The 20,404-nt window shown below is 45.3% G+C and overlaps 1 protein-coding gene across 7 annotated transcripts in view; it reads left to right on the forward strand.

The window, feature by feature from the left end:
• The window catches only part of AGAP1 (ArfGAP with GTPase domain, ankyrin repeat and PH domain 1), a 326,092-nt gene that overhangs the window by 52,363 nt on the left and 253,325 nt on the right, over window positions 1-20,404 (forward strand). For all 7 annotated transcript variants that reach the window (XM_081203561.1, XM_081203562.1, XM_081203565.1 and 4 more), the window contains 2 exons: window positions 2,430-2,571; window positions 13,438-13,572. In XM_081203561.1, coding sequence (XP_081059687.1) covers window positions 2,430-2,571; window positions 13,438-13,572 — 277 coding nt within the window. The remainder of the gene's footprint in view (window positions 1-2,429; window positions 2,572-13,437; window positions 13,573-20,404) is intronic.

The following is a 20,404-nucleotide window of genomic DNA, read 5'->3' on the forward strand; positions in this document are numbered from 1 at the left end:
TCTGCCTGCCTGCGAGCTCGGCGGGCAGCGCCTCCGTCCGCAGCGCCCGCCTCGCAGCTCTCATTCCCTGCCCCTGCCAAAGCTCACCCAGCCAAGCCGCGCTCTCCTTCCTGCCTCACTTTGCTGCCTCCTCCCCACCCCCACCCCCAAAGCTTGGAGGTTCCCCGGCAAGGGGGAGGGGAAAAAATTGAAACTTACACTTTCGTGCGTCCCTCCCGGCGTGACGCTGCGCACTGACGTCACGGGGCTGTAATGGTGGTGTGCCTCGAGATTTTTTTCATCAAACAAGTGTGCCTTTGCCCAAAAAAGGTTGGGAAACACTGTTCTAGAGCATGTGTGTTCGGTATGTTTCAGGGTGTTATTAAGAGTTACATAACATGACATGCTGTCCTGGCATTATTCTAGTAGCACATTTCTGTTTCACTCTTCTGATTTGCTGAGGAAGTACAGTCATACCTTGGTTCTCCCGAACGCTGCAAACTCGGTAGTAAGTGTTCTGGTTTGCGAATGTTTTTTGGAAGCCAAAGGTCCGACGTGGCTTACGTGGCTTCCGATTGAGTGCAGGAAGCTCCTGCAGCCAATTGGAAGCCACACCTTGGTTTTCAAACGTTTCTGGAAGTCAAACAGACTTCTGGAACGGATTACATTCGAGAACCAAGGTACGACTGTATACAAGATTTCCTTCTCCACTGTATCAAAAGGAAGCTCTTGTGAGGTAGAGTAGGCCAAGAGATGGAGCTTCAAGACTGAATGGGGGTTTCAATCTGAGTTTCCACATTCAGAGTTAAAGCTGCTACACTGATTTTGCTCCCAAAGCGGCATAGACTGCAAGTGTATATGTGTTTAGATAGTCCTCTGTTGTGGATTGACTAGTGGTGGTGGATACAGTTGAAAGGATTACATACATGATCTCCGTAGACAACTGGATTGAGGCGGAGCCTTGTCAGCAGCCTTTGACATGGTCAATCATGATCTTCTGGACCACCGCCTCGCAGACGTGGGGATACAGGGCATAGCCCGTAACTGGCTTTGCTCTTTTATCTCTGGTCGGGGACAGAGGGTGGCACTAGGGAGAGAAATGTCGTTGCGCCATTCCTTGGTGTGTGGAGTGCCGCAGGGCGCAATTCTCTCCCCGATGCTTTTTAACATCTTTATGCGCCCCCTTGCCCAGATTCATCTCCAGGCTTGACTACTGTAATTCGCTCTACGCGGGGCTGCCCTCGAAGCTGACCCAGAAACTCCAGAGGGTGCAGAATGCTGCAGCGAGGCTCCTCACAGGGTCTCTGCCATGGGAGCATATTCACCCAGTGCTTTTTAAACTGCACTGGTTCCCAGTAGAGTACAGGGTCAGATTTAAGGTGCTGCTTTTGACCTTTAAAGCCCTTCACGGCCTAGGACCCTCGTACCTACGGGACCGCCTCTCCCAGTATGCCCCACGGAGAGCCTCAAGGTCCATAAATAGGAAAACCCTAGAGGTCCCGGGCCCTAAGGAAGTTAGATTGGCTTCAACCAGAGCCAGAGCCTTTTCAACTCTGGCTCCGGCCTGGTGGAACGCTCTGCCTCATGAGACCAGGGCCCTGCAGGATCTGATTTCTTTCCACAGGGCCTGTAAGACAGAGTTGTTCCGCCTGGCCTTTGGCTTGGAGCCAATTTGATTCCCTCCCTCCCTTTCTTTCTTTTTTCCTTTCCTTCTCCTCCTGCGATGAGGCTACATTTTAATGTTTTAATGTTTCCATATTTTAATGTTGTATTTTAATTTTGTTTTTAAGTTGTAATCATTCAATTTGTTTTTATTATAGCTTGTAAGCCGCTCTGAGCCCGGCCTTGGCTGGGGAGGGCAGGGTATAAATAATAATAATAATAATAATAATAATAATAATAATAATAATAATAATAATAATAATAATAATAAAAAATTAGGCATTGCTAGGCATTGCACTTCGCCTTCAGCTGTGACAAGATAAGCAGCGCTGGGTCCGTGTGTATGTGGCACAGGATTGGCTGCTCAAGACCCCCAAGCGCTGCTCTGAGAAACCTAACTGGGATTGTCATGCAGAATTACAGGCTTTTAGCCAATGGTTACATAAGGAGTTTTCACCAAAAAATCGCATAAAAATCGGGTATAAAAAGCTCAACAATTTTGGGGTGTCCTGGTTTTTTACTTTTGGAAATATGGCAACCCTAGAAAAAGGTTCAAATCCCATTCAGCTCATTGGGTGACTTTGGGCTATTTAAGCCTGACCTACTTCACCAGGTTGTTGTGATGATACAAATGGGGAGAAGAACCATGGACACTATCTTGAGCTCCTTGGATGAAAGATGGGATATAGATGTAAAGAAGTGCTGCCTGCTAAATATCTCTCATGTTAAGAGTCTGGTGTTTTCAAAAATATCAACAAGAATTGTTTATCCATGTTCTTTTCCTGCAGTTTGCCACGTGGGTAGATGCTGTTATATTTGTCTTCAGCCTAGAGGATGAAATTAGCTTCCAAACCGTGTACCACCACTATAGCCGTATGGCAAACTATCGCAACACTAATGAAATCCCAATGGTACTTGTGGGTACTCAGGGTAAGTGTTGTCTCATGTGCCATATATCTTTCCTTGAAAAATACTTCATTTAATTGTTTGGCCCTTGTTCTTTTATTTTTATAAGTAAGTCTTTTGAGAGAACTTTGTTGATCTGTTTACCAATAGTACCTAGGAGATTTCTAATAGTGTTCTAAGATTTTGTTTGTAAAACACTCTTATGCCTGGAGGCGGTTGGAGGATGGCTGGCGGCTAATGGATTGAGGTTGAATCCTGACAAGACAGAAGTACTGTTCTTGGGGGACAGGGGTCGGGCGGGTGTGGAGGACTCCCTGCTCCTGAATGGGGCAACTGTGCCCCTGAAGGACCAGGTGCGCAGCCTGGGAGTCATTTTGGACTCACAGCTATCCATGGAGGCGCAGGTCAATTCTGTGTCCAGGACAGCTGCCTTTCAGCTCCATCTGGTTCACAGGCTGAGACCCTACCTGTCCACGGACTGTCTTGCCAGAGTGGTGCATGCTCTGGTTATCTCCCCCTTGGACTACTGCAATGCGCTGTACGTGGGGCTACCTTTGAAGGTGACCCGGAAACCACAACTAATTCAGAACGCAGCAGCTAGACTGGTGACTGGGAGCGGCCGCCGAGACCACGTAACACCGGTCCTGAAAGATCTACATTGGCTCCCAGTACGTTTCCGGGCACAATTCAAAGTGTTGTTGCTGATCTTTAAAGTCCTAAACGACCTCGGCCCAGTATACCTGAAGGAGCATCTCCACCCCCATCGTTTTGCCCGGACGCTGAGGTCCAGCTCCGAGGGCCTTCTGCCAGTTCCCTCACTGCGAGAAGCAAAGCGACAGGGAACCAGGCAGAGGGCCTTCTCAGTAGTGGCGCCCGCCCTGTGGAACGCCCTCCCATCAGATACAGTGGTGCCTCGCAAGACGAAATTAATTCGTTCCGCAAGTTTTTTCTTCTTGCGAGTTTTTCTCCTTGCGATGCACGGTTTCCCATAGGAATGCATTGAAAATCAATTAATGCGTTCCTAGGGAAACCGACTTCAGACCAGGTCCGGGGACAGTCTGTCCCCCGACCTCTTCTGAAGGCTGGGGGGGGGGGGGACAAGGGCTTTTCTTCCCACCCCAGCATTTTAAAATCGCCCCGGGACAGCGGAGGACTTCTCCGCTGTCGGGGCGATTTAAAAGCCCCTGGGAAGGCAGGCAGGGGGACAAAGACTTTTGCCCCCCGCCAGCCTTCAGAAGAGGTCCTGGACCTCTTCTGAAGGCTGGCGGGGGCGAAAGTCTTTGCTCCCCCCGCCTGCCTTCAAAAGCTGTCCGGCCAAGGCTTCGCGGACCTCTCCGCCAGCAGCGCCAGCGCTGCCGCTGCTGGCGGAGACTTGCCGGCATACCCCCTGCTTCGGGATGCAGACTGCCGCCCCAAGCCTTGCGCACAAGGCTTGCCGGCATCTCCCCGAAGCAGAGGACGGGCTCCGCAGCTCACCCCCTGCTTCGGGATGCAGACTGCCGCCCCAAGCCTTGTGCACAAGGCTTGCCGGCATCTCCCCCAAGCAGGGGGCGGACTCCGCAGCTCACCCCCTGCTTCGGGATGCAGGCTGCCACCCCAAGCCTTGCGCACAAGGCTTGCCGGCATCTCCCCCAAGCAGGGGGCGGGCTCCGCAGCTCACCCCCTGCTTCGGGGTGCAGGCTGCCGCCCCAAGCCTTGCGCACAAGGCTTGCCGGCATGTCCCCCAAGCAGGGGGCGGGCTCCGCAGCTCACCCCCTGCTTCGGGGTGCAGGCTGCCGCCCCAAGCCTTGCGCGCAAGGCTTGCCGGCATCTCCCCCAAGCAGGGGGCGGGCTCTGCAGCTCACCCCCTGCTTCGGGGTGCAGGCTGCCGCCCCAAGCCTTGCGCGCAAGGCTTGCCGGCATCTCCCCTAAGCAGGGGGCGGGCTCCGCAGCTCACCCCCTGCTTCGGGGTGCAGGCTGCCGCCCCAAGCCTTGCGCGCAAGGCTTGCCGACATCTCCCCCAGGCAGGGGGCGGGCTCCGCAGCTCACCCCCTGCTTCGGGATGCAGGCTGCCACCCCAAGCCTTGCGCACAAGGCTTGCCGGCATCTCCCCCAGGCAGGGGGCGGGCTCCGCAGCTCACCCCCTGCTTCGGGATGCAGGCTTCAGAAGAGGTGCCTTCAAAAGCCGTCCGGGACAGCGGAGAAACGCGCTGCCTTTCTCCGCTCTCCCTGGAAGGCAGGCGGGGGGAGCAAAGACTTTTGCCCCCCGCCCGCCTTCAGAAGAGGTCCAGGACCTCTTCTGAAGGCGGGCGGGGGGCGAAAGTCTTTGCTCCTCCCGCCTGCCTTCAAATTCCGTCCGCGATAGCGGGAAGCTCTTCCCTGCTATCCCGGACTGCTTTTAAAATGCTGGCGGTGGGGAGCAAAGCCTTTCGGCCCCCGCCGGCCTTCCTGGACCTCTTCTGAAGGCCGGAGGGGGGGAAAGGCTTTGCTCCCCACCACCAGCATTTAAAAGAGGTCCCCGGAGATTTCCCTATGGGCTTTCTTCTTGCGAAGCAAGCCCATAGGGAAATTTGTCTTGCGAAGCGCCTCCAAAACAGAAAACCCTTTCGTCTTGCGGGTTTTCCGTCTTGCGAGGCATTCGTCTTGCGAGGTACCACTGTATCAAAAAGATAAACAAATACCTGACATTCAGAAGACATCTGAAGGCAGCCCTGTTCAGGGAAGTTTTTAATGTGTGACATTTTAATGTATTTTTAATCTTTGTTGGAAGCCGCCCAGAGTGGCTGGGGAAACCCAGCCAGATGGGCGGGGTACAAATAATAAATTATTATTATTATTACTTATTCAGAATATGTTTTATGTCTGTTCAGTGATGTTTAATTTCTGAGGACTGAGAGCATTTCTTCTTCTTCATTTATTTATTTCTATACTGCTTTGTAGTTTTAATAAAAGTCTCAAAGCAGTTTACAGCATATTAAATCAATCAATCAATCAATCAATCAATCAATCAATAAAACATTAGCCGGGCGATGTTCCTCCGGCCTCATGAGGAGACTCTTCAGTAGGGCTGGTGAGTGTGGGCCTCGCCCCCTAGGCCAGGTGGAGAGGGCCTTGCAGGGAGCGGCCTTCACACTCACAGCCGGGCGATATTCCTCTGGCCTCATGAGGAGCCTCATTCTTCTTTTGTCTGTTTAGGACTTTAGGCAAAACAATATGTTTACCAGGTCTGGAACATCAAGATAGGCATTTTTTTTTTTTTTTGATAGATGCAAATCCAAGATGTTCAAATTTCCAGTGCCATTTAGTCGAATAAAATATATACAATAAAGCTAAATTATTAATCATATTTGCATTTGGCATTTCTTCATTATGGTACTATGTAATTATGTGTTTACAATAGCATCGTATGTTGGATTTTTCTTACCCCCTGTTACCATAGTAAATCTGCATAGAAGCTTTTGGCCACTGTTTTGAAGCATATAAGAAGAATTCTCATTAGTTGCATGATTATTAAATTAACTCTCTTGGATGTGATTTAATTTGCACCCTTGCTTAAAGCCTCAATAAAGCAAATGCTATTTGAGATTGGCCAGTGTAATATACAGGATGTATTTTGTTTTGTCATTTATTTTTATTCTGAAATTTGATGGCAAATTGGATTTCTATAGACCTTGAAGATTTCAGTTCAGGTGCCAGATTAGAGCAAGATTCTATTTAGTGCATCCTAATGGCTTTGATTCCCAAATCCTACTGTGCTTTCTTGTACTTTTTCTTGTACTTTTACGGCAGTTACCCCTTCTAAGCCTGCATAGTCTCTCTGGAATTGATTTTGGGGGAGGCGAGAGGAACTTCAGATAGGTTATAGGCATCTCCCCCTCTCTGTTCAAGCAGAGTACCTTCTTGACTGAACCTTCAGTTTCAGACAGTGACCAACCATTGGGAAGCTCACAAGTGGAACAGAACCCGAGTGTCCGTTGCTTGTTTGTAGCATTTGACAATGAAGGTGAATTTTCCACACTCTTTCAGGGCGTATCTAAAGATATTCCAATACACTAAATACTAAGTTTTGAGTAGTGGTTATTCTTGATTCTTTTACGTTGATTTTTAGACTGAACTTGGTGTGAGGGAATGTGCTGCTCAGCAGGGGGAAAATGAATATACCCTTGTCAGTTCATGGAGTGCCAGAATTGTGGCTCAGTGGGACAAAATCTTACATTTTGGCATGCTCTTTGCTGCTTTAGAGCAGCTTTGAGAATTACCAAAAATATTGTGCAACCTGCTTCTTCCAGTTTCTTTTGATCTTCTTGACCTTTAAGCTAAGGCAAGAGTGAGCAATACCAGGCAACTTTTTAATCTTGATCTTGTTGTATTTAGACAATAGAGTTTGAAAGCTCCTTGTTTATAGAGTTGTCTTTAGAATCTTAATGAGCTCATAAAAAGTACATTCTTAGTTTAGATCGGGGTGTCCAAACTTTTTTCAAAGAGAGCCAGATTTGATGAAGTGAACATGCGTGAGGGCCAACTATTTTGCCTGACATACTTTGAACCATTAAAATTAAATGCAAATTAACAATTTTATGCAACGTTTATTGCAAACGGCATACCTTTCATTTCGTCACATAGATGACAAATCTAAACAGGTGTTAAATCACTCTGCCTTTCATATCTGAAAGCCAGATTTAAAAAAATCCAGGAAGCTGAAATATATGTCAGGAACATTGTAAAGTACATTACATATTATTGGTAATAAAGGTTGTCTATCAACTTTTAAGTTAAAAAAATATGAACAGGAACATAACACCAGGTATACATGTTGTGTCCAAATATATTTATACCTGATTTAGACCAACTGACATTAACTGAGATTTTACAATGTATTCATCTCAATTGAAAAAAAACAACAACTTGCCTGTACTAATGTGAAGGGTGAAGCTGAGATCTGGACTGCAGCAAATAGGTTAGGTCTGGTTCAAAGGCAGTGGTTTTGATTTGCAAAATGTCATGCAGGTGAGAGTCACTTAGTCTTGTCCTCACGCGGTTCTTGTTAAAGTTCATAGCAGAGAATGTCTTCTCACACAAATATGTTGAGCCAAACAAGCTCAGCATTTTCTTAGCCAATGTTCGAATCTCTTGAAACCAGCTCTTATCCAGTTGGCGGTAGAAGTTCACAAGAGAGAGCTGTTGGTGACGACTGCGTAACTCGCTGTCACAATGCAGCTCAATGAACTCGAGCTGCAGCTGATCTGTAGCATCATTGGGGTCAACAGAGAATGGCGAGGAAGGAGAAAAGGCTGATTTCCTTTTCAATAGCAGCAAAATCCTGAAAGCGCTGTTTAAACTCCTCAGCCAGAGATGTGATGTCTGCTGCATACCTGGTTGTTTGTGCACTGCTACTGTCTTGTGCAAAACTGTTCATTATTTCCTGCAACGCTGGAAAATGTATGGTATTGGGCTGTGTTTGTGACAATTGCCTTTGGAAAAGTTGCAGTTTTGTTCCAAAGGCCTTGAGGTGTGAATAAAGCTGGCTCACCGCTGCATCTTTCCCCTGAAGACTCGTGTTCAGTACATTCAGATACTTCGTTATGTCAACTAAAAACCCCAAATCAGCCAGCCAAAAATGGATCAGATAGTTCTTGCATCGGTTGTCCCTTTGTTTCCAATAATTCTTCAATTTCCTTTCTGAGAAAGTAAAAATGCTGCAGTGCAGACCCCCAACTGAGCCACCTTACATGGTTGTGATATAAAACATCTTCGTATTCAGCTGGAGGTGGCACAGGGTTTTAGAGTGAATAAAATTAATAGTCTTTAGCACTGGTTTCATAACATGATCATATTTGAGATTATGAGCACAGAGAACTTGTTGATGAATGATACAATGGAGTTTAATAGCTTTGCCTCCTCCTTCGATCACCTTGTTACAGATTAGGGTTGATAATCCACTTCGTTCACCAGCCATGGCAGGTGCCCCATCACTAATAATCCCAGTAACTTTGTTACGAGGCATTTTCATGTCATCTATGGCGGAACTAACAGAAAGAAACAAATACTTTCCTCTTGTTTGGTCCATAAGGCTCTGGAGGTCAAGTAACTCTTCAGTCACATACATTTCATCGTCCACCCCTCTCATAAAAATCAGCAGCTGAGCTGTGTCAGATAGGTCTGTGCTTTCATCACAGGCTATTGAAAAGAAGTCAAAATCCACTCTTTTGGACATCAATGGTCTCTTAACATCTGATGAAATATCTTCAGTTCTCTGTACTACAGTGTTACGAGCCAGGCAAACCCTTGCTTCCTCTCAGGACGGATATTCTCAACCATTTTCATAACACATTCTTTGATAAATTCACCCTCAGCAAAAGATTTGCAGTTTTTAGCAATTAATGTTGCCACCTCATAGCTCGCCCTAGTGGCATTTTCATTTGACTAACGGGCTCTTGTGAAAAATCTCTGTTCTGACATTAAAACAGCTACACTTTTCACTGCGTTCATGCCCTCCTAGCTTGTCGTATGTGATATGTCTCGACGGGTAGTTTCTCTTGACATTAAATTCCTTATAAACAGCCACAGTCTCTTGATATATCAGACAAACACAGTGATTCCGTATTTCATTGAAGAAATATTCCACTTTCCACCTGTCCTGGAAGCGGCGGCCCTCACTGTCAGCTTTCCTTCTCTTATTTACAGTCGCCATTTTAGAAATTGGCCAGAAGGGGAAGAGATCATGTGAGCGCAGTTCCAGTGCCAACAAGAATTCGCCAGAGATCTCTTCCAAATGAAGTTACACTGTAATGTACAGTGCTAAATGCTGGTGGGTCACAAGTGAGGGGTAGTGTCTGGAGGCAGCGTCTTGTAGCCTCATGCAATAAACCTTGATCTTTTTACTGTTAGCTTTATGCACTCTTCTGCACTATTTTCTATTGTCCCCTGTCCTGAATAAAGATGGAAAGTGCAGGTTCTCTTCAGTTGCAGCAAAGATGAATTGCTTGCCTTTGTGGCTGTGTGTGGTGAAGACACAGCGCAGGGAGAAGGAATGCACCAAATCCTGTGACGTCCAAGAGATTGTGAGAACACAGACTGAGGACTTGCAGTCCCATGGCGTTCAGAGATCCCAGGGGTCCTGAGAGGCACTCGGAGCTTCACTGGGGGCCACAACAGATAGATTTTGCCAAATTACCTGGGGGACCATATTAAACAGGAACACGGGCCACAATTGGCCCACGGGCCAGACTTTGGACATGACTGGTTTCGATGAATAATGTGTAGATTACAATTTAGTTGATTAAAATGGTTGTGCCAAATATTTACGTAATAGTGGTTCTATTCAGAAGAAATAGTTGAATTAATAAAATCTTCCCTAGATAGTTCATGAAAATATAGTTTCTTTTAAAATTGCAACAGGATCCTTTGTCTAATTTCTTCTTGGTTCATCTCAGCTATAAGTTTGAGTTATATCTAAAACCCTGCAGAGGGACCACCTGAGGAAAAATGAGCTCTTCCAGTTGATACCCTTTATGACATAAAAGCAGATGGGGCTCCTATATAGGAATGCTTCATCTTGGATAATTTCATTCTGTAAACGATCTACACTTAGCCTCAAAAGCAAAAGGATTATGTCAAACCAAAATGAATTATTCTAGCTTGCTGCATTGTAAAGATTGGGAATGGATTCAAAGTACACAAACAAATACGTGCTGCAGTCTGTCATTTTACTACCAATACATAGGGTGGATCTACAGTGGTGCCTCGCAAGACGAAAAACGCGCAAGACGAAAGAGTTTTCCGTTTTTTGAGTCGTTCCGCAAGACGAATTTCCCTATGGGTTTGCTTCGCAAGACGAAACGTCTTGCGAGTTCTTGCGAGTTTGTTTCCTTTTTCTTAAAGCCGCTAATAGCCGCTAAGCTGCTAATAGCCATGCTTCGCAAGACGAAAAAACCGCAAGACGAAGAGACTCGCAGAACGGATTAATTTTGTCTTGCGAGGCACCACTGTACGAACGGGGGATAAAAATGCTATGGAAAATTTATTTACTCTCTAGCGCCATCTGGTGTTGCATGTTCAAAACACTGTTTTTTGACTAATGTAATTGAGTCCATAATCCTGAATAGTAGTATCATAAATATTTTTTAGGGGGGAAATTCAGTCAGCCTCTTGACTGGATTTGAAAAATTGCATTTTGTTTAGGCAAGATCTTATTAGCATGTAGGGAGGGTAGCAAATATGTTGAATTCGGGATCAGAGGATTAGAAATGACTTTGTGTTTGTTGTCATAAGAGCTTCAACAACTCCCAGTTCTGCACAGCAAAAAGCAAAGTTTCTAGAGTTTTGCAAGGCTATTGATGTCTCCTTTCTTCAAATATGAATAAGTCTGTTCTGAAAAGTGCAGTTCCCAAGCACAGCCTTCATGAGAGGGGAGTGACAAGAATTCTACTCAATACTGATCCAGAGCAAAACTTCAACATATAGTTAGCAGAGTAAAAACTTAAACACTTTGCAGGATTCCCAAAAAATAGACCAGAGGCAATTGTATTTCATGCAGCAGAGTTTACTACTGCTACTGAAGGTAAATGAGCATAGTGGTCACAAATCCATACATTCAATATTGGCACTGTCCATAAGAAATCCAGTTGCAGCAGACTTAACCTAAACTTACAATAACTTACAATAAGACTTAAACCTTAACACTTAAGCATACTATGTACACAACACCACACCAAAGGGGAAGAGAGATAGAAAAGTGAAACTCAGGCACTTTCTGACCTGTTATTATAGTCAGCATGACCTTGTCTGAAAGAGATGACAGAACCACTCCAAATCAGCTACAGTGGTGCCCCACAAGACGAATGCCTCGCAAGACGGAAAACCCGCTAGACGAAAGGGTTTTCCGTTTTGGAGGTGCTTCGCAAAACGAATTTCCTATGGGCTTGCTTCGCAAGACGAAAATGTCTTGCGAGTTCCTGCGGGGTTTTTTCCCTCCCCCCTTTTTCCCAAGCCGCTAAGCCGCTTATCAGCTGATCCTAAGCTGCTAAGCCGCTTAACAGCTGATCTGCTACTAAACCGCTAAGCCGCTTATCAGCTGAGTCGCTAAGCCGCTAAACCGCTTATCAGCTGATCCGCTAAGCCCGCTAAGCCGCTAATGGGCTTGCTTTGCAAGACGAAAAAACCGCAAGACGAAGAGACTCGCAGAACGGATTCTTTTCGTCTTGCGAGGCACCACTGTATTCAGATTCTCCAAAGGAATAACCCAAACATCAGGAACCTTCTGCCTGTTTTTAGGCAGAATAAAAACTTGCTTGTTGGCTAGGAACCTCCAGTTTGCATTACCTTGTATCACATAGAGAAGCTTCCAGAACCCTCCTGAATCAATTAGAATAGGAAAGATCTCTACACATTAGATCAACTTTTCTCTCCAAAAAATGCACACTGACAAGGAAATTCATGAAGCCGTAGTGTGAGTTTCTAATATGGATGTGCCCCAACCACAGGACTTGGTTCAAGCCTCCAATCAGCTCCGCAGGAAGCAGTCCACCTCACTCTGTTGTGCTTCATAGGTCCTCCCCCCATTCATTATGGGTGATCAAAGAGCAGCTATAAATTGTTTACTTTTGGCAGAAATGGGTGAAATTTGCAGGAATAGTAGGCCCTCTCCTAGGAGTGGATAGTTCCTGTGATAGTTCCTGTAAAATTAAAGGCAAATAGGTAGAGGGACTTCTGTGTGGACTCATTAAGTTTTTATTTTTAAAATATCCAGGAAACATTTTAAATTTCATTTTATTTTAGTACGTGCTTATCTGCAGATTTCTTTTAAAAAATCGGAATAATCTCTGCTTCAACTGATTCAGCTTTGTACGGATCTCACTTTACCTCAGTTTGAATAAGCCTAAAATCTCTCTAGGCACCTTGACTTGGAATTTGTTCAAATCTGATGAACACCCCTAGTTTCTACAATGTTTTTCTTTTTTTAAGCATCCAGTTGATTTGGACACAAGATTCCCAAAAGACAGCAAGGTTAGCTTTGCATATTGCTTACAAAAACTCAGAAGACCCACATGACCCGTAATTCTTCTTGCTATTCTTGGAGTAATGCCAAAGCTGCCTCCATGTGGGGAGCATTGATATCTCCCAGCAGGACGGGAATTACAGATTTTTCCTTCTAGGGATAACTCTTTGATCTTGAGCTTCCTCGGTGGCTTCTGCTGATAATGTACAAAGCCTCTTGAGAGTATTTCTCCCCCTGCACTATTCAGGCTGTTTGCTGTCTAATAACAGTGCTGAAACCCCTTGCTTTAATTTATGAAATGTGTGTATTTATACCCCCCCACGGTAATAATAAAACAAATTATTAATGCTCAGTTTCCTCTTAAGCTACTAGAATTCATGATTGATGAGCTTTTGAAATCAGATCAAGTATTCCTCTTTTTTGTAATCTAGCTGTAATATTCACACTTTTGGTGTATGATGTCCTTGAAGGCCACAGTTCTAAATTATTCTACATTTCTATGGGGATGCAGACTTTTTTCTGCCCACAGAAGTCCCAGTTTATTTACCAACCCTTTTGAATTCTGTCCAATTATGAGAAACACATGGGGTTGAAAGGAAGAAATGAATGAACTTGTGGTGGCCACAGACAGTAGCTCTTTTAAAATGGTACATGGGAATAGTTTAAGGTTGTTCTGGTAAATATGAACAAAATAATGTTTAAGCATCCTAGTGTGCATGACTCAAGATACTGGTCCAAATGCTAGGTGCTTATGCATTTAATTCCATAATTCCTACACCTCAGAATAGGAATTCAAAAATAATTTTAAGGAGAAGTGAAACTGGTCTAAAGAGTACTCTCAGTAAACTCTATTTAAAATTTTGTATCTTGTTCTTGTATTTGATGAAAAAATTACTCTACTGTTTTCTTTGTAGATGCTATAAGTTCCAGTAATCCTCGTGTCATTGACGATGGTAGAGCGCGGAAACTGTCGAATGATTTGAAAAGATCTACCTACTATGAAACCTGTGCTACCTATGGGCTGAATGTGGAGAGAGTCTTTCAGGATGGTAAATAATTTTTCCTACATAGTATCAAGGAGTACCTAATTCAAATTTATCTTACCCTCCCCACCTTCTCACTATATATAAGGGTCTGGCAACTTCTGTTTCAGTGTATCTGAAGAAGTGTGCATGCACACGAAAGCTCATACCAATAACTTAGTTGGTCTCTAAGGTGCTGCTGAAAGGAATTTTTTTATTAATTGAATCAAGTTGTGTAAAAAAATAGATCTTGAGTCATGCTGTAGATCTATAAACATGTGTCTGGGCTCTACCGCTTCAGACTGTGGAGGCTTTCATGGTTGAATGATATGCCATGCAAACATTTTCCCTGCACATAAAAACAACATCTAGACGTCAAAGAGAAGGTCAAGGGAGAGCATTTCTCTCTGACATCTAGTTTTCTATGTGGTGAGGATTATTTTGTATGGAAGAGCACTTAGTCATGTGCCCACAGACTGCAGTGGTCTAGCTCGCGTGCAGATATACCACCCTGGTAAGAACAAAAAGGCATATCATGCTTCACTGCTGCCTCTGGCTCACTTCTTTCAGGACAATCTGCTTACTATTGATGCAGATGCTGTCCAGCCCAGGAGCAGCACATCCTGTTTTGCCACCTGAGGTGAAACAGGAACGTGCTGCCGCCACCGCCTCTCTTACCTCGGATGCGTGGTGATGCCTATGATGTGGGTATTTCCAGTGAGATCTTTCTCTTACCAGAAACTAGCGCCAGTTCCAGTGCCACTTCTTCTGCCCAAGGGAGCTGCTTCATCCCACCTCATGGGTGGTCCAGCCCTGTTGCCACCCATAGCATTTTACAAGTTTTGAAATCAAGCACATTAACTATATTGTAGAGTACTATATATGAAATCTAATATGTTGAGTGCTTAAGAATCATTATCAGGTGTTACTCCATCCAACTCTCACGTGTCTCAGTTCTCTGGACCAGGGGTTGGCAAGGTTTACTGGCCATGGGCCGGATCACTCCCACAGAGATTGTCCATGGGCTGGATTGGCGCAGCGTGACGCCGGAAATTGCGTCTGCACATGTCCACGACGCTGAAAATTGTTTCTGCGCATGCCCAGACGCTGAAAATCGTGCCTGCACAGACGTGATCTGCGTGTGTGCAGACGCGATTTTCGGTACCGCTTGAGTTTCTGCACCGTGCCGCACCTTTTAGCGCAGTGTGTGGGGGTCTCACGGAGCGGGCGGCTCGGTTCAGGGGCAGCTCGTGGGCCAGTAAAACGGTCTTCATGGGCCGCATCCAGCCCATGGGCCGCACGTTGCCAACCCCTGCTCTAGACACTGTCAGGGATATTGACTTAAGGTCAAACTGTTGCCCACTCACCAAACACTCCTGTATATGCTTAGCAGTCCTGAAATAAGATCAGAGGTCCTGTTGTGGATCGGTAACTGGTTAAGAAACAGGAAATAGAGAGTAGGAATAAGTGGACAGTTTTCCCAAAGGAGGGTTGTAGACAGTGGAGTCTCACAAGGATTGGTATGGGAAGTAGTGCTTTTAAACTTCTTCATAAAGAGTCTAGAGTTAGGGGTGAACAGAGAGGGAGCCAAGTCTGTTGTGCAATTTATGGCTAGCAAGTGTAAAGTTCTGTACATTGAGGCAAAAGGCATATATCTCCATTGGGTCTGAACTGGTGGTGAGTAACCAGGAAAAATACCTAGTGGGTTTTGTGGATAGCTTGCTGAAGATGTTCATCCAGTATGTGGCAGCTTTGAAAAAGATGAACGCCATGCTAGGGATCATTAGGAAATGGTTAGGAAATAGAACTTCCATTCTTGGGCAAGGTTATTGAGCTGAACAACTCCAGGCATGCCTGGAGGATGTGGACCATTTGGATCCCTTCCAGTCGGGATTCAGGCCTCATCATGGGACTGAAACTGCCTTGGTTGCGTTGGTTGATGATCTCCAGCAGGCCAGGGACAAAGGTGAAAGTTTTGGTCCTGCTGGATCTCTCAGCGGCCTTGGACACCACTGACCATGACATCCTTCTGGACTGTTTAGAGGAGTTGGGAGCTGGGGGCACTGTTATACAGTGGTTCCACTCCTTTCTTCTGGGTTGTGTCCAGAAAGTAGTGTTGGGGGATGAGTGTTCAGACCCCTGGGCACTCACTTGTGGGGTGCCTCAGGGCTCCGTCCTCTTCTCAATGATTTCCAACATCTATATGAAGCCTCTGGGAGATACCATCAGAGGGTTTGGGCTGGGTGTTCATCAGTATGTGGATGATACCCAGCTCTACCTCTCCTTTAAATCAGAACCAGTGAAGGCAGTGAATGACCTTTGTGAGTGTCTTGAGGCGGTTGGAGGATGGATGGTGGCTAACAGATTGAGGTTGAATCTTGACAAGACAGAAGTACTGTTCTTAGGGAACAGGGGGTGGGTGGATGTGGAGGACTCGCTGGTCCTGAATGGGGCAACTGTGCCTCTGAAGGACCAGGTTGCGCAGCCTGGGAGTCATTTTGGACTCACAGCTGTCCATGGAGGTGCAGGTCAATTCTGTGTCCAGGGCAGCTCCATCTGTTACTCTCACTGAGACCCTACCTGCCTGTGCACCGTCTCGCCAGAGTGGTGCATGCTCTGGTTATCTCCTGCTTGGACTACTTCTCTATGTGGGGCTACCTTTGAAGCTGACTCAGAAACTGCAATTAATCCAGAATGCGGCAGCTAGACCGGTGACCGGGAGTGGCCGCTAGGACCATATAACACCGGTCCTGAGAGACCTGCATTGGTTCCCAGTACATTTCCAAGCAAAATTCAGAGTGTTGGTGCTGAGCTTTAAAGCCCTAAAGAGCCTTGGTGCTGTATACCTGAAGGAGCATCTCCACTCCCACCGTTCAGCCCGGACAATGTGGTCCAGCTCCGAAGGCCTTCTTGTGGTTCCCTCACTGTGAGAAGTGAGGTTATAGGGAACCAGGCAGAGGGCCTTTTCAGTAGTGGTGCCCACCCTGTGGAATGCCCTCCCTTCAGATGTCAAGGAAATAAACAGCTATCGAACTTTAAGAAGACATCTGAAGGCAGCCCTGTTTCAGGAAGCTTTTAATGTTTGATGTTTTATCATGTTTTTACTATTCTGCTAGGAGCCACCTAGAGTGACTGGGGAAACCCAGCCAGATGGGTGGGGTATAAATAGTAAAATTATTAATACTATTATAACTGCCAATATCATAATGTTGTTATATAAAACTTTGATGTAACCACATTTGGAATGCTGTGTACAGTCCTGGTCATCTCACCTCAAATAGAGTAGGGTGAGAAAAGGTTTAGAAAAAGACAACCAAAATGATCAGTGGGATGGAGCGACTCCCGTATGAAGTTGAGGCATCTGGGACTTTCCAGTTTAGAGAAAAGGCAAGTAAGAAGTTACATGATGGAAGTTTATGCAGGGCATGGTGAAAAGTTTTTATTACCTTTTTCATAACACTCTGACTCAGAGACATCCAGTGAGGCTAAGAATTGAAAGATTCAGTAGACAAAAGAAAGTAACCCTCCACACAACACATAAGCCATGCATCGTGCGCCTGTAGGAGGCCATAATGGTCATCACCTTGGATGGCTTTAAAAGGGGATTGGATGAATTCATGAAGGATGAGACTATCAGTGGATATCATCCATGCTGGCTTGTTAATGCCTCCACTATCAGAGACAGTGTGCCTCTGAATAATAGCCCCTTTGGGATTATCTGTTTTTGTACAGTCAAACCTTGGTTCCTGAATGGCTTAGTTGCCGAACAAATCAGCTCCCGAACGCTGCAAACCCAGAAGTAAGTGTTCCGGTTTGCAAACGTTTTTCGGAAGCTGTACATCCGTCGCGGCTTTCGCTTGAGTGCAGGAAGCTCCTGCAGCCAATTAGAAGCCATGCCTTGGTTTCCGAATGGTTTCAGGAGTTGAACGGACTCTCGGAACAGATTAAGATCAAGAACCAAGGTACCACTGTATTTCCAAAGTGGGAATCCCAGAACACAAGCATCAATAACACCCTCATAATTTGCTTCTCGGATCCTGTCTTTGTGTACTAAAGTCTTACATTATTTTAAAAGTGAATTTTGCTACTTACATCATTTCATTATGATGCTTGTTTTGAAGTGCTCCCCAGACTAAAGATGTTAGATAAATTAAACTGAAAAAAACTTTTATATGGCCACTCTTAAATCTAAACACTTTCCTGCCTTCCAGAAACAGCTGTTTTCCTCATTTTTACTTGCATCCAGCCTGAAGAAGAGCTCTGTGTAACCCCAAAGCTCACATACCACATTATGAATTTTCATCCCGATAACACATTATTTTACTACTTTTGTATGGTTTTTGATATTCTTCAGAAACATAATCTTGCAAGCTAGATTTTTGTATTCACTGAAAATATTTACTACTCAACCACTCTTTCCAACTTATCATCAGGCTAGTTAAAGAAAGGCAGAGAGAGAGAGAGAGAGAGAGAGAGAGAGAGAGAGAGAGAGTGTTATTGTACTATACTGATTCCAAGCAGTATGGCTCTTTTTCTTTAGGTTTTGATAGATAGGATGACCTAGTGGTGCAGTAAGTCCATAACTGTCAACCATCCCTTATTTGGCGGGAAGCTCCCTTATCCCAGCGCTGTGTCCCGCTGCTGTCCCTTATTGATGATGTCCCTTAAATTTCCCGGGTTTCAAAGGAAGCAGCTCCTCTCCCTCCCTCCCTGCAGGCCAGCCAGGGAGGAGGGAGGCTCCAACTGTGTTGCTTGGCTGCATTGCTCACCCAATAAGGAGTCTAAGAACGACTGTGGGGTGGAGCTTGCATGCCTTGTGCCCAGCCGCGTTGCCTGGGGACTCGCCTTTGCTCAGTGCTTCCCAGCGGAGAGGCGACGGTGGTTTTCCTTGCTGCATCCCCTTTGCCGGGTTGCTGCGCTGTGGGAACCACCACTTGAGTCTTCGTTTGGCTGCTGGCTGGGCTTTCTGCCTTTGGCTTGGAGGGGCTCAGAAGTTGAACATACCTGTGCTCGGAATCCTACACTTGATCTTAGCCAAAAGGCCGAGAAGCGATACCTGTGCTCGGAATCGGATGGATTCGTCATTGACGGCCCACTCACCCTTGCAGGGGAAAAGGTCTATCTGGAGCGGGGGCACATGGTGGGGGAAAAGGAAAGGAGCTGGTTGAGTACAATGGTGGACAGTGATCTCATGGGAGGGGGGCTTTTGGATTTGTTTTGGAGGCTCCTTCGATTGACTGTTATGGGGGAAAGGAGCTGGTTGACTAAAATCCCTTATTTTGGCTGCTGATCCCTTATTTTTGAGGCTGCTGGCCCCTTATTTTCAAATCTGTAAGTTGACAGCTATGAGTGAGTCTGGCTATTAACCAGAAAGCTGGTTTGAGCCCACCCAGGGATGGTTGTGGGCAGGATTCCTTCAATGCAGGAGTTTAGACTAGATGACCCTCAGAGTTCCTTCCAACTCTACAATCCTGTGAGTCTATGAACCCTGAAGCAGGGTGGCAGGCATCTAAGTTGGTTATGCGATGAAGCAAATGCATTCTATACACATTCAGAGGGACTTTTCCCTGCTTGAAAAAGACCTTGGGGTGGTGCTGATTCTTCACTGTGTAGAGGAGAAAGTATATATTCCAAAGCATGCACAGGCACACCCACAAAAATGCAGGTATGTGCTGAAGGAACAACATACAGTGCACTCCCACTACAGCTTCACAGACTTCAGCATTTACCTGCCACCACTGTTCCAGATGACTGGGTCAACAGATGATAGGTACAGCATGGGATCTGTTTGGTAAAACAGTTTTATAGCAGCACCTGTCCTGCACACATGCCTTATGCATTGGACTTGGGAAATAATCTGGACAAGTGAAAAGTGGATAGAAAGACATCTTCCAGTATGAAATAACATTCACAGAATTGTCAGCAATTGATTTTATATTGAAAGCAGTACACTTTCCTAAAAAATGCTTTAGGATTGAAATGGAACTTTTGGCTCCCTCTTGTGGAAATTCCTCTCCAATACATGTAATATTCGCTGTCCTGTCTCTCCCCCCTCCCCTTCCATATACAGAGCGCTTCTTGCTTTGGACATGAATTAGGCACTGAAACATCATTGGTCATACTTTGTCAAGGGAGAGATGACATAATTTATATTAACATTTCTATACTGTCCTTAGTAAAAAAAAAAAGTTTACAGTGTAGGACATAATAAACAATTTATGTCATAACATAAAATCCATACAATACAAAAAGTTAAGACATTTCTATGGCTATAATGCACAACAACAAGACATAATACACAAATTCTGAGTAGCAATGTCATATGCACAATATCATCCCAGCAACCATCTCTACAACCACTGTGGAATCTACAATCACTGGTGTAGTGGTGAAACATAATACATACCTACTAACAGCATCCTGAAAAATAGGAGTGGGAAAAGTCAGCAGCAGGATATCTGAAGTGCAAAAACTATGCAAGTGCATCTTATCTCTCCTTGCTCAGAGTAAGCTCTTGATTCATCCCTGCTCACCTCCTTCTCGGAAAATGACAGACCCTCCCAGCCCTCACCTGGGAGCTTTCCTCTCCTCTCTTTGTCTCTCACCATGGGAGATCTCCACTTCCCTGCCTCTCACTCAGGGTCTTCCACCATCTTTCTGCCACTTTATCTTAGTTCATCTTGATTTGTAACATTTTGTGAAATATTAACTCATTTTGGAAAACAGAGAAATTCTTATGCCACATTTACCCTTTCAGAATGAGTGATTTAAAAAATAGTTTTATATTTCTTACATCCATTTATCCTGCTGCAGATAATGATGATGATTATCCTAGAAGTTGCAGGATTTAGTTCAAACT

This window comes from Podarcis bocagei (assembly GCF_964188305.1).
Source record: "Podarcis bocagei genome assembly, chromosome: 1".
NCBI classification, from domain to species: domain Eukaryota; kingdom Metazoa; phylum Chordata; class Lepidosauria; order Squamata; family Lacertidae; genus Podarcis; species Podarcis bocagei.